This window comes from Papaver somniferum, chromosome 7, assembly GCF_003573695.1.
Source record: "Papaver somniferum cultivar HN1 chromosome 7, ASM357369v1, whole genome shotgun sequence".
In the NCBI taxonomy this organism is placed as follows: Eukaryota; Viridiplantae; Streptophyta; class Magnoliopsida; order Ranunculales; family Papaveraceae; genus Papaver; species Papaver somniferum.
The window spans coordinates 194,352,889-194,366,426 of NC_039364.1; the positions used below are offsets into that span (position 1 = coordinate 194,352,889).

The window sequence follows — 13,538 nt, forward strand, 5'->3', positions numbered from 1 at the left end:
TGGAAGGCAAGCTTACCACAAAGAATCAAACTTTTCCTTTGGAAATGCATAAATAATTCTTTGCATGTTAGACAAGTTCTAGGATGCAATGATACAAGTTGTATCTTTTGTGGTCATTCAGCTGAATCTGTAAATAATTTATTATTTGATTGTTGCTTTGCTAAAACTATATGGGCTTTACCTCCGTTTTCAGGAGGTTTTATGAATGCTTCTTCAGATATTTCTTTTCAGCAACATTATGAATTATGGAATACAGGGAATGATAGGGGTATTGAGAAATTGACCGAAATTGCAGCAGCTAAATGTTGGTTTATCTGGAAGGAGAGATGCTCCATAATCTTTCAGGATAAATCAACCACTTCTCTACAAACTTCTATCTCTATCCAGAGATTTCTAAATTTTTGGGGAAACTCGACTATCAAGAAGAATATTGCTGATAAATTAGCTCCTTGTCGTGAAATCAGAACTCCATGGATTAAACCAGATATCAACTGCTTAAAACTTAACTTTGATGCCTCTTGGATTTCTTCTATCACCAACTCTGGTTTTGGTCTAATCATACGAGATGATGCAGGAGATAGTATAGAAGCTAAATCTGGAGTGTTCAAAGCTTCTTGTCCGTAAAAAGCAGAAGCTCTTGCGTTGTTGCAAGGAGCTAAATGGGCAAAGCAATTGAATATTGCAAATTTCTGGATAGAGGGTGATTGTAAAAGAATAATTGATTTTACTAGAGGCATAGAGTCTCTAATGTCCTGGCAGAATCAAGGAATCTTGAAGGAAGCTATGAAGATCTTGAAGAAATGCAACAACTTCTTGGGTTTCAGTTTCAACAACAGATCAGGAAATCAAGCTGCTGACAAGTTGGCTCTTGAAGCAAGAAAATCTTCTCTTTTCAATGAATGGTTGCAGACAATGCCAAACTTTTTAGGCAATATTTTGAATATAGATAATTGTAATATAAGGCTAGTACATAATGTAATTTCTCTTCCAACTTCTCTAGTTAATTCTGTAATTGACGGTAGCTCTACTTCCGGGCATGATATGCTAGGAATCTGACTATCTCTTACAGTATTTTCTAGTCGTTGTACTTCTGAGTTTCTTCAGTAATACATTCTTGATTCACAAAAAAAAAAGCCTTTTGATTATGTTTGCACATGGTCTTTTAGATTCAAGATTCGACTCTGGCTATGAATGCTTTTTCTTTACGATTTATTTGTGTTTTACATTTTTTATTGTATTTCATGTTCATGATGTACTTATTTTTCTTGAAACCCATCATGTAAATGTTTCTTAGTGGAACAACCTGATAATATTTGATTATAAAAATAAAATAAAAATGCTAAACTATTAATATTCATTGTCATTATTTCTTTCATTTAAAATGTACTTTTTATTTGCACGGAGAGATATTAATTTTAAATCAATCTCCGTCGAAATTCTAACCCTATTTCTCGTAGAAATATATATATTCGGTAAAGGTAACTTCATATTATGGTAATGGTAACAGTGTGATACACAAAATTGGGCACAAAAGCTCGTGAAAAAGAATTCCTCGTAAAAAAAATTATAAGAACTTAGTTGAAGGATATAACAAAAAAAAAGGGAGACCTATTAATTTTCGAGAATAACACATTCACAAATGTACCGGCAATCACATTTCTGTCCTTTTTTTTTTAGATTTGTTGCGTCAAATTGTGCCTGCGTCAATGCAACTTAATGGACAACCAGTCTTGGCACGGGCACAAAATTAGAGTAATATATATTAAGGATGTCTACAAATTTGATTTTGTTTTCCTATTATAGTAGAAGGTAATGTTAACTGGCACTACGATCTACTGAAATAAATTGGTCCTTACTCTTAGTATATTTTGATCCTTATTAATTAATTTTGATCAGTTGATTTATATTGGTGGGTGCAGAAAAATTCGTTAATCAATCGTTTTGGGTATTGTTCATTCATCAGGTTATAATTTATCGTTTATCCATTAAATGAAAAATGAGTCTTGGCATATCTAGATTTTCACTTTGAATGGTCACTACAAGCAAACTCATGCAAATTGGGACTATAGATGAGAAAGGCAATATTAGTAGCTTCACTAGTCAACCACTCAACCACTTTTTCTCTTGGCTCTACCTTGAATCCTTGGCTATAAAAACTCTCGAGTCCTCTACCAATTTGAACACAAAAATCTTACCTTTTCACTTACACAATGAAGATTTCCGTAGTCTTTTTCTTTGTTGTATCAGTTGCAGTACTTTCTTTATGTCTTTCTGTCGATGGCTTAGAGAAATTTTCTCGAGGAACTTTTTCACAGAAGTCGATCATCAAGAATAAAGCCGGTACTCATATTCGTGGTTATGATGACCAGGACAAGGAGGTTATTGGCTATCATTATGATGGCGGAGACATTTACCAGGATGATAAAGCACGCCTAGAAAGTTATGATGGTGGCAAAAAGAAGTGTAAGGAATGCAAGAAATGCAAGAAGTGTAAGGACTGCAAGAAGTGCAAAGACCATAAGGATCAAGACAAAGACAAAGACTGCAAGAAATGCAAAGATTGCCAGAAATGTAAGGAATGTTCATACTGCAAAGACTGCATGGATTGCAACGACTGCAAAGACTACAACGATGACAAAGAATGCAAAAACTGTAAGGACGATAAAGACTGCGAGAAATGCAAAAAATGCCAAAGCTGCAAGGATTGTTCCTACTGCAAAGACTGCAAGGATTGTAAGGACTGCAAAGACTATAGCGATGACAAAGACTGCAAGAAATGCAAGGACGACAATGACTGCCAGAAATGCAAAGAATGCCAAAGCTGCATGGATTGTTCATACTGCAAACTCTGCCAAGACAAGGGTTGTACAAACTACAAGGGCAAAAAAGACTGTAAAGACGGCAAAGGCTGCCAAAACTTCAAAGGCGATGACGATGATGACGACGATGATGATTGTGATGACGAATGCGACGACGATGACTGTGATGATGATTGTGATGATGACTGTGATGATGATTGCGATGATGATGACTATTTGGATGGAAAAAGAGAAACCATGTAAGGCAGTACAGCGATCACGGTTAACATCCTTCTTGGTTTGATTTCAATGTATAAGAATATAAAAATGTACTTCAATAAATTGTTGTGCGTGAATGGATTAGTGTCCATCCATTCATAACGTATGATTAGATGCATGTATAATTGCATCTACCGCTGTAACCTATTAATCCTATAATTATGTTATCTTGTTAAAAATCGGCTGCGGATTTTGATTTTATTTGAATTATTTAGCATTTGGATCGTAGATTTTGGTATGTCCTAGTGTTTGGGTCTTAAGTTTGTCCAAATTAGTGTTTGGATCGTTGACCCGTTAGTCAACCTCATTTTTTGATCAAACAGTTACTATAGCTAGCGTCAGTTAATCTTTATATTTACCCGTTTGCCATCCGTTAGATAATTTCAGTTAAGTGGCTCGGAGTTGGATTTTTTTCTGTTACTAGAAAACAAACCGATTCCTCTTCTTACAACCAGTTGACCACTACCATACAGTTATTACTCAGGATTCAAATCAAGATGGTGTGATTATTATTATTATTTATTTATTTTGTTAAAGAAGGTGGTGTGATGATAACGATGAAGACAAAAATCAGAAAATGAAGAGAAGAAATGGATGATTATGATAACATGCGCCTTTCTTTTTAGAAGTTGATCGATGATAGCCATGGCCACTCAAAGCCTTTTGGTACAGGTACCACAATCATCCGTACACTTTAGCTCCCATAAGTTTCGTGTTATTTCTTATATGCAAAGTAGTTGTTTGGTCTGTGTTCAAGATTCTTATATGTAAAGTTGTTGCGGACTTTTATCTCCGTCAATTTACACGTCGATGTTAAATTTTTATGGAATTAGTTTTGTTCCTCACATTCCAGAGGGACCAAAACTCATGGTAGTCAAAGTATGTGTTGAAATGGAACGGGTCTCATGACTTCATAATTTATAGTTATGAATCTTATATTCATTTTTCTTTGATTTTAATGTTGATGATTTTAATGTTGATGTAACTTGAGTTTACGATCATTAGAAAAGAATGGAATCGATTAGTATGTTGATGTACCTTGACTTTTTGATCATCGGAGAAGAATGGAATTGCTTACTACATGTTCGAAGAAATGCTCAAGAGAGGCTTAATCATCCATGATTAACTGACTAACAGGTTGACCAAACCGCTAGTTGACCTAGTTGACTAACGGGTCAACAACCCGAACATTAAATTGAACAAACTTATGGCTCAAACACTAACGCGTACCTAAATCTACGACCCAAACGCTAAATAACTCATTTTATTTTTTCCCTGAAAAGGAAGTTCGGAAAGGGATCGTTGTATATACGATTAAATTTTCACCGCAGTGCACACTGCACATAAATCAGCAACACATATTCTTACCAACCAAATCCATGTTTTGATTTCTTCAGTGGCAAACAACTCCTTGCGACAAAATATATAGTCGCTAAAATTGATGTTTTGAGACTTCCATTAATTCCTTTATACGTACACTAGCCCTTAACCCGTGTCGTAACGGCACGGGCCATGATGTTGGTTCATTTTTAATATATCGTATAATTTGTGTCCCGAATACTTATCAACTCCTTATGATTTAATATGAGTTTGTCATAAAAATAGTCGGGATTTTCCTCTCTTTTTTCTTGTTTTTTTCCTTTAATATTTTACCGCCAGATATTTGCTCAAACGAATGAAATATAATCTTAACTTCCAGAAACTTTTTTTTTATTTAGGTTCATTGCTTATAATGAGATAATGCTCTACATGAACATGGAAGTTTAAATATTTTTTGGAAATATGTCGTCAGCAGCGCTCATCCCAATGAAATCAACTAATCAATATCGTCCATAAAAGTCTACTTCGTTCACTACTTCAAAAAAATATCATCAAAGGTCATTCACCAAACTTATAACAAAACCAAAAACACCTAAAATTACTTTAAAATCAATTAGACTAATCTTGCAAAATCTGTTAGCATTAGAATTTATGTTTTTTCTTTGATATAAGTTGTTGGGTTCCCAATTTACATAGATTTGTGTTTGTTCATTTTCCTAAAATTTATAATAATATTTAATTCTTGATCCATTTCTTTTCTTGTCTATTTACCTATTATCATGAACTATTTCTCAAGCATGCATAATTACACGAAGATGGGGATAAATGTCAAAAACAGAAATCATGACAAAAAAGGGGAATAAAGAGAGAAGTGAGAAACTGAATCGATTACAATTAATTCACGCGTAGACTTTCATATCCCATGAAGTAGGGGAGAAATAATGACAGAAACAGATAGAAACCACGACAAGAAAGGAGAATAAAGAGAGATGTGAGAAACTGAACCGATTACAATTAATTCGCGTGTAGCCTTGTGTTTGGTCTATTTTTTTATAGGTTTGATTTTTCTTCATGCCCTCTATCACAACATCTCCTTTTTTGCAAAAATCTAGCCTTTAAAAATTATTTTAATTTTTAAAAATAATAGAAAAAATAATTTGAAAACTAAAATCAAATTAAAACAAAACAAAGAAAATTAACTAATGGTGACTAAATAATTTACCTATCTTAGGACACCTTTTCTCACCCTACTACCACTACTTCTTCCACCACAACATTTATCATCACCACTCTACCAGTCTCACCAATACCCAACACCATTATCCCCACCGTCGATCCACCACCATCACAATCACCATTAGTGCTTAATTAACCTATCTTAGGACCCATTTTCTCACCCTATTACCATTACTTCTTCCACCACCACTTTATCGTCACCACTCCATCAGTCTCACCAATACCCACCACCATTATCCCCACTACTGCTTACCATCACAACCGCCATTAATGCTTACTGATATGGTTAATATCAGATAAATTAATTATGTATCAACAAAAATATATTCATTTGATTAATTAAAGAAACATTTATTATTAAATTTTAATTAAATGTGATCATTTATAGCGGTTGATTTATGTTCTGCAAGTATAAATTTGATCGTTCTTTATCTAGGCTAACTTGTCCAAACTTTGTTTTGTATTCTGGAAATGTAATCAATTTTATTTAATACTAAAAACCGTGATTTATTCGATCAGATAGTATAAATAGCTGGGATTCCATTTGGGTGATCCAGCAGGCATGACCATATTGTCTTATATGATTTAGTATCCTCCACAAAATATTTGTGTTATGTCCTTATCAGTTGTGCTAAAAACATCCAACTACATCTATCACAATAAAATGTTGCCTATTTTGTAAAGACACAAAACTATTATTGTCCACTACTATTCACTAACACCTACCACCGTACGTAAAAACCATCCACGCCCACTATTTTTTCCACCACCATTAATGTTACCACCTCCACTACTCACAAATATCCTCCACTGTTTCCACCACCCACTGCTTCTTTCATTACCACCATTAAAAATTATTAATATAATTTTTAACCGGGGTCACTGTAGTACAGTGGTACAGTCATTGGGTGATGATATCAGTTACCTAAGTTCGAAACTCGCCAGCACGAAATTCTTTACCAATCAATATATATATAGCTTTTAATAAACTAATTAATTAATAAAAATATGTATTTATTAGATTCACTAAATGAACATTTATCATGAAAAATTAATTAATCATTCATCATGAGAAATTAATAGGACACTAATTACTAAAGTATTTATAATGGTTAGTTGAAAAAACCACAGCGATAGATTTATCCCTCATAGAAAAATCTCGGCCGCTCTTTATCTAGCCTAACTTAGCCAAGTTTTGTTTTATATTCGTGGTTTGAAATTGTCTTACGTGGAAATTATTATTAATCCATATTTTAGTCGGCTCCTATCGAAGCCGATCTAATTAGTCCTATAAAAAGTTAATCTTAAATTTTTGACCTTATTTCTTGACCAAATTATTGAAGTATTCTCAGTCATGTTCTACTTTGTGTGATCTACCCATCTGTATCTACTCTACCTTATAACCCGGTGAATGAAACCTATACATATTGATCCGTAATTTGATATTGTTGATTTGTAATCAAGAGGTCGCATGATTTGAGAATGTAAAATATAAAAAATATTCTATAAACATCGGAGGCGAAATTTAGATTTATAATTTAGAGTTTTTTATGATGATTTTGATGAACAAACATAATTTTCAAACAAATATTTTAAAATGCAAATACATTTTCCAGGTCAATAATGTTTTATATCGGGAATTGAGTGAAAGTTGTTGTCTTTCTAGGTAGTTGTCGCGAAACAACTCGACATTGATGGTCTTTCAGGAAAAAAAAGTATAATAGTACTAGAGAGAGCGATAATGTTCTCTTACGCGGGTACACCAATTGCCTTATATAACACGGATACCGTTTCGGTGATCCAACAGTCATGATCATATTGTCTTATACGTTCTGGTATCATCCTCGAAATGTTTGATTTTTGTCCTTATCAATGGTGTTAAAAACAACCAATTACATCTTTCACAATACAATGTTGCATGTTTTGTGAAGATTTTTTTTTTACTCGGTCAATAAAGCTCACTAAAAAACAAAAACTATTATTATCCACTACAATTACCAACACCCACCACCATAAAAACCATCCACCGCCACTATTTCTTCTACCAATAGTAATGTTACCGCTTCCACCATTCACAAACACCCGCCACCGTTTATACTAAACCTACTTCCACTACCACCATTAGAATTAATATAGCTTTTACTGCAATTATTTATTAATAAAATTATGTATTTATGTTAGATTATTAAAGGGACATTTATAATAGAAATTTAATTAATCATTATGAACAATCAATGAGACACTAATTAATAAAATATTTAAAAATGGTTAAGTTAAACAAACCCCAACAATAAATTTATCTTTGCCAAGGACAAATCCTGACAACTCTTTACATAGACAAATCGATAATAAATAATTTCATATGTTCTAATTTTGATTCGTGTGGCAATTGATTGCACCAATTTTTTAAAATGGACATGTGTTTTATCGAGTTTATTTTAACATTACAATGATCAACCACGTTTTATACTTTATAATATAACGTCACATATTTCGTGGCGTTACGAAATTAGCATAATATGTTTTTGTTCACCAATACCCGCCACCACCATAAAACCATATGAATCCATTTTTTTATCCACCGCCACCTACTGGCAGAGCCAAGGGTTGACTAACCTGGCTTTAACCCCTTAAATTTTTAATAACTACATAAAGTTTTTAGTTTATTTTATAAATAGTACTTTGTTCATATATATATTTATGGTTTAGTCCACCAAAGTTTACATGTTTCTTTTTTTTTTTAAAAGTAGGCATCCTCAATGTCAATTTTTGACTCCATCACTGCCGCCCACCCCATGTAGGTTGTTGGACGTAATTCTAATTTTCAATCACAAATGCCACATATGAGGTTTAGATTGAACAAAATGTTGTCAATTGATTAGTTTCATTTTTTTTTCGTGTATATATTCTTTTTTGTATTGCAATCAATTTTATTTTAACATTAAAAAATCATGATTTATACGATATAGTACCAAAGATAACAGGGGTACCATTTGGGTGATCCAACTACGATCATGAAAATATTATCTTGTATGATATCATCCCTGGAATATATGGTACCTTCCCAGTGTTAAAAACCACCAACCACATCTTCCATACTACGATGTTATCGATGTTGTAACGACAACATAAAATTAATATTGTCTATCACTACTCACCAGCACTCACTGTCACTACTTCTTCCACCACAAACCAGGGGCGGAGCAAGGATTTTGAGGAAAGAGAGAGAAAAAACTCTTGTCAAGTTGGATACATTGAAAAATGGACTTTGTATCCCATTTTATGATAAAAGAACAAAAATAAATATACTTGTGATTGGCGCCGCCCTTAACCACCACTAATTTTTCGGCCTCCACCTCTTCTACTACTCATTGTCGCCAAAAATGTCTATTGATATTGTTTATCAAAATTACTTATTAATAGAAATAAATATTATAATTAATTAAGAAAATATTTATAATTAAAAAATGATTAGTCATTTATTATGAGCAATTAGTGAAACACTAATTAATAAAACACTTTATAATGGATAGATTATTTATTATGTGCAATTAGTGAAACACTAATTAATAAAACAATTATAATATTTAAGTTGAACAAACCACCACCGTTGATTTATCTTTCCTATTAATTCCAACCAAGGTGGAACACTGGTTAGAGGCCACTCTTATGACACAATAGGTCATGAGTTCGAACCTCCCCGTTATAACTTTTGAAAATCCATACCTTGACTTGAGTATTCATTTTTCATTCATAATATTGGAATTAATGCCACGCGTGCGAGTTGTAGGGGGTGGTCAGGAGAACCACAGCCTTTGATTTATTTTTGTCTGGACAAATCCAGACCACCACTAACACAGACTAATTTAACCTAGCTTTGTTTTGTACCAAGGATTTTGGTCATGACTGTGCACCAGTGGTTTCCCTGCTACTGAAGGTAGGACACGACTCATCTTCTGTTGATTGTGAGTCTGACTGAGCCATAATAGAGGAGTATTCTATACCCGGAGCTAACTAGTGAGAGACTTTTGTTTACAGTGTCGTCATTTAAATCCAAATGTGATTTCACTAGACGTGCCCACATGGTATCGTTGAATTCGATATCGTTTGAAATTTAGCTGAATTTTACCCGACTAAATTGGGGTTTATAGGGATTAATTGAGGCCTATGAATTACTTCAACCAACCTAAAAAGAAGGATGTGGGGTGTCTAAATGATGGTAAAAATACTAAATTAACCTTGAAAGAAACCTTAATTATTCAAATACAAATACAAAATCATAATCACTTAATTAACAAATACAAAAATCATTAATCATAACTCAATTTTTTTTCAATTTCTATCAAAATCAAAACTAAAACCTAATCAATCATAAACAACAATTGAAATCTAATTTTTTTTTGGGTTTTTTTTTAAAAAAACTCAAAAACAAACAATTCAAGTGATTGAGTTGAATCCCTTTAATTCATTCCTTCTAAGAGGTACTCTACAATGATTTACCTCTAAATCATTGAAATTCACTCATCAAATTTTCAGAAAATCCACCCAGAATCGATTTATGTATGCACCATATTAGTCCGATTGTGTTGATGTTACAAGCAATCGGTGTTTATTGTGCACCTACATAACCCGATTCTGGGTTGATGTGATGAACATCAACCACAATCGGTTTAAAATGCACATATCAACCGATTCTGGGTCCAAGTTCGGATTTGTAGAGAAATCAAGAATCAGATTATTAGTGCATCTATATAATCATCTGATTGTGACTGTTAACGACTATTTTTTTTTTTTTTTGAAATTATAGCCGTTGGTACTTTGTGTATATAAAAAGGATAGCCTATTCTCTATTATACACTACCTATACAAAGAAATCTTTCTCCACTGTTAAATTTTTTCATTTGAAGATGTCAAGTCCATCATCATCAACTACCAACTCATTCGAACACATACTGGGAAGATGCAAGCGAACAACCAAATCAATTGCGGCAATGGAAGAAGAGATACGCAAAAGAAGCGAACAAACAACTACAAACGCGACTTCGTCTTTATCGCCTAACAAATATATTAATGTAATGGATGAAGTGTTGAGCAAACAAATAACTACAAAACAAACCATATCATCGTCATCGGCTGCGACAAAATATGAAGAGCTCAAGGCAAAGAAACGAGGTCAAGAGCAATTCCAACTAAGGGAAAGAATGAAGGATGTTGAGGAAGATACCGATTGGGTTAAAAATTATTACATAGTCAAGGATCTTCCCAAAGAACATCAAGATGAGAGTATATTTTGGCTTCAAGTTGGTTGGGGTCCTTTCGTTAAACAGACGAGCAAGAAACCACGGTATAATTATGAACCAGCCCACATTTGTTCAAGGACGAATCATGTTATGAAATTATGCCTTAAGTACAACGAGATTCTCGCTAGACACAGAGGAGACAGGTTCGTGATCGCTGTCGTATGCGTCAAAAATAAATTACACTTTCTCACTACTCAAAATATATAATATAGCAAGGGTAAGAAAGGATCGTTCCCACAGAGAGGTCTAGGTTGTCGTTGTTTCGATTTCTTATATAAACAAAGGGGGGATTTTTCTGATTTTTATAAAGTAAACTAAAATAAAAGCAAACAAAGAAAAAAACAAGCAAATCAAGATATAAAGATATTGGTTAAGGATTTCATTTTCAGTCACAAACATGTTCTTGTTTTAATAAGTAGAATTGATATTTAATCTCTCATTATCAAAGGCCCTAGGATACCTTGATCGCAAGTTTATCCCGCAAATCTCCTCTTATCATCAACAAACACATTAAAAGATGCGAATATGAATTCTATCTAAGAGAACAACCTAATGTGTAAAAGCACCTATCAAGTTTAATTCCCTAGATGCATTAAGTTCTAAGAAATCAGGCCAATCAAAGCAATCGAACGTGTAAAAGCACTAATCCGATTTAACAAAGGTTATGATTCACTTGTGACTACTAGGATGTATCATTACAAGCAATATCCACAATTATGCTACTTGCAATCAGAAATTTATCACTTTTGCGTATAATAAACTCTAATCTAGCAATAAATATGAAAGCAAATTCAATCGATTCACGACTCGACTAAACAAGCATTCAAATCATGTAATAATATTAATGGTGAATCATAAACAATAATACTGAGACAAAACTAATATATCAAACAACGATTCATGTTATGTGAAATCAACTTTATCCATAACCAAAAATAATAATCTAGCTCATGTTCATGGAGTTCATAACAAGAAGAAAAAGGAAAGTTTTCATGTTTCTAAACCCTAGAACAAAAGTAGAAGAAGAGATAAAATCCCCTTTATAGAATAGAGAGCTTCTCTTTTATATCGATTCTCCCTTGACCCCCTGGAATTGAATCCACTTTTCTGTTGCGCACAAAGACCTCCAGTTTCCAAATCTCAACTCTAAGCCGGATCTTAAACATTCCCTTGAAAATTCAGTCCAAGCCCAATAACAGACACAGCCCACTCACATTTAATTCACTAAGCTTGTCAGGTTCACGGAACTGACAAGCTAATTACCTTGTGCTAATTCACCAGAACCACGGCTAACTCAATCTGCAGTAACACAACAGCACCACTTAGTCCACCACTGCCATCACAAGCTTCATTCTCTGAGTTCCATAGCAGCAACACACATGATCTCCCGTGCAATGCCATTACCTACACATCTCCTCCATTTTCCAACTTGCTCAAGCCAACAACCATCTTGTCCAGGCACCAGAGCCACATTCTGTTCTTCTAACTCATCCATCGGGCTTCATTCTTCCCTGTAATTCATACGTACTGTTTGCTTTGAGTTTCTAGCTGCAACTCCATATCCAGCAGCACCAGCTCTGCCTTCATACCAGAATCACCAGTTCTTAAATCCACTTGCACCACCAATTGAATACTTGCAGACCAGCCATCAGTCACCAAACAACAACAGCAAAGGTAGCTCCTAGTTACTCTCATTCCTCCGCACTTCAGCTGCAACATTAGAACTTACTGCTGAGTGTAATTCCATGTCTTCTCAAGGTTCATAAATCATCACTCTTGCCTCCTAGTTCCACCAGTACCAGAACCCATATTTGCACTCTGCCAGTTCTAGCATCACCAGCAAAACTGCAGCTGCATTCTTCAAACTCCTTGCCTCTGGCTCTAGCCAAACTCCATCTCTGACCATTTCGGCCAAGCCATTCATTCCACCACCACTGCTCCCTTGTAATCACCTGACTCAACCTGCAATAACAGCTCCAGACTCAAACTGCAAAACTCATTCTCCTTGTTCTTTCTTGCAACTGCAGCTGCTTCTTGTCTCAACTTCCAGTCACCAACACAGCAGCAACATTATCTTGTAGTTCATAACCTTCAGCTCCGTCCCCAGCTTTGCATTTCATTGAGTCACATCACCATAAACCCATGAAAATCATTACTTCCACCTGCAATCTCCCATCACAGTTGCACAGCTCAGTCATCCATTCCATCCTACACATACATCTATTTCAGGTAGTTTCAGGCTATATCTTTTCCCATTGCAGCTGCACTTCTTCAAGGCCATCAGCTGCTCAAACCCATTGCAACTCAGGCCAATCAACACCATCTGGATTTGCACCATCACTAAGACCTTCACTTTCTACTTCAGCTGCAATATCATCTCCATCTCCATACTCACAACAACACCATCTTGTTCTTGACATCAAACCCATTTCATAATCTCCATCAAAACCCATTATTTCATGTTCAACATCAAACCCTAGATTCAATTGGTGGAAACTTCACCAACTGTGACTCAAACTCTGCCCAATTTCTTCCTTGTCTCAAACTCGAACATACCCACAAATATGAAACAACTGCCGTTCTCTGATTCAAGCTCTATCTTCTT

At 34.5% G+C, this 13,538-nt stretch overlaps 1 protein-coding gene across 1 annotated transcript; it reads left to right on the top strand.

Moving 5' to 3' along the window:
- The first annotated feature begins 2,210 nt into the window (after positions 1–2,210).
- Positions 2,211–3,062, top strand: LOC113295754 (cysteine-rich, acidic integral membrane protein-like). The gene has a single exon (XM_026544078.1). The coding sequence runs from the start codon at positions 2,211–2,213 to the stop codon at positions 3,060–3,062; it is 852 nt and encodes a 283-aa protein (XP_026399863.1).
- The last annotated feature ends 10,476 nt before the right edge of the window (positions 3,063–13,538 follow it).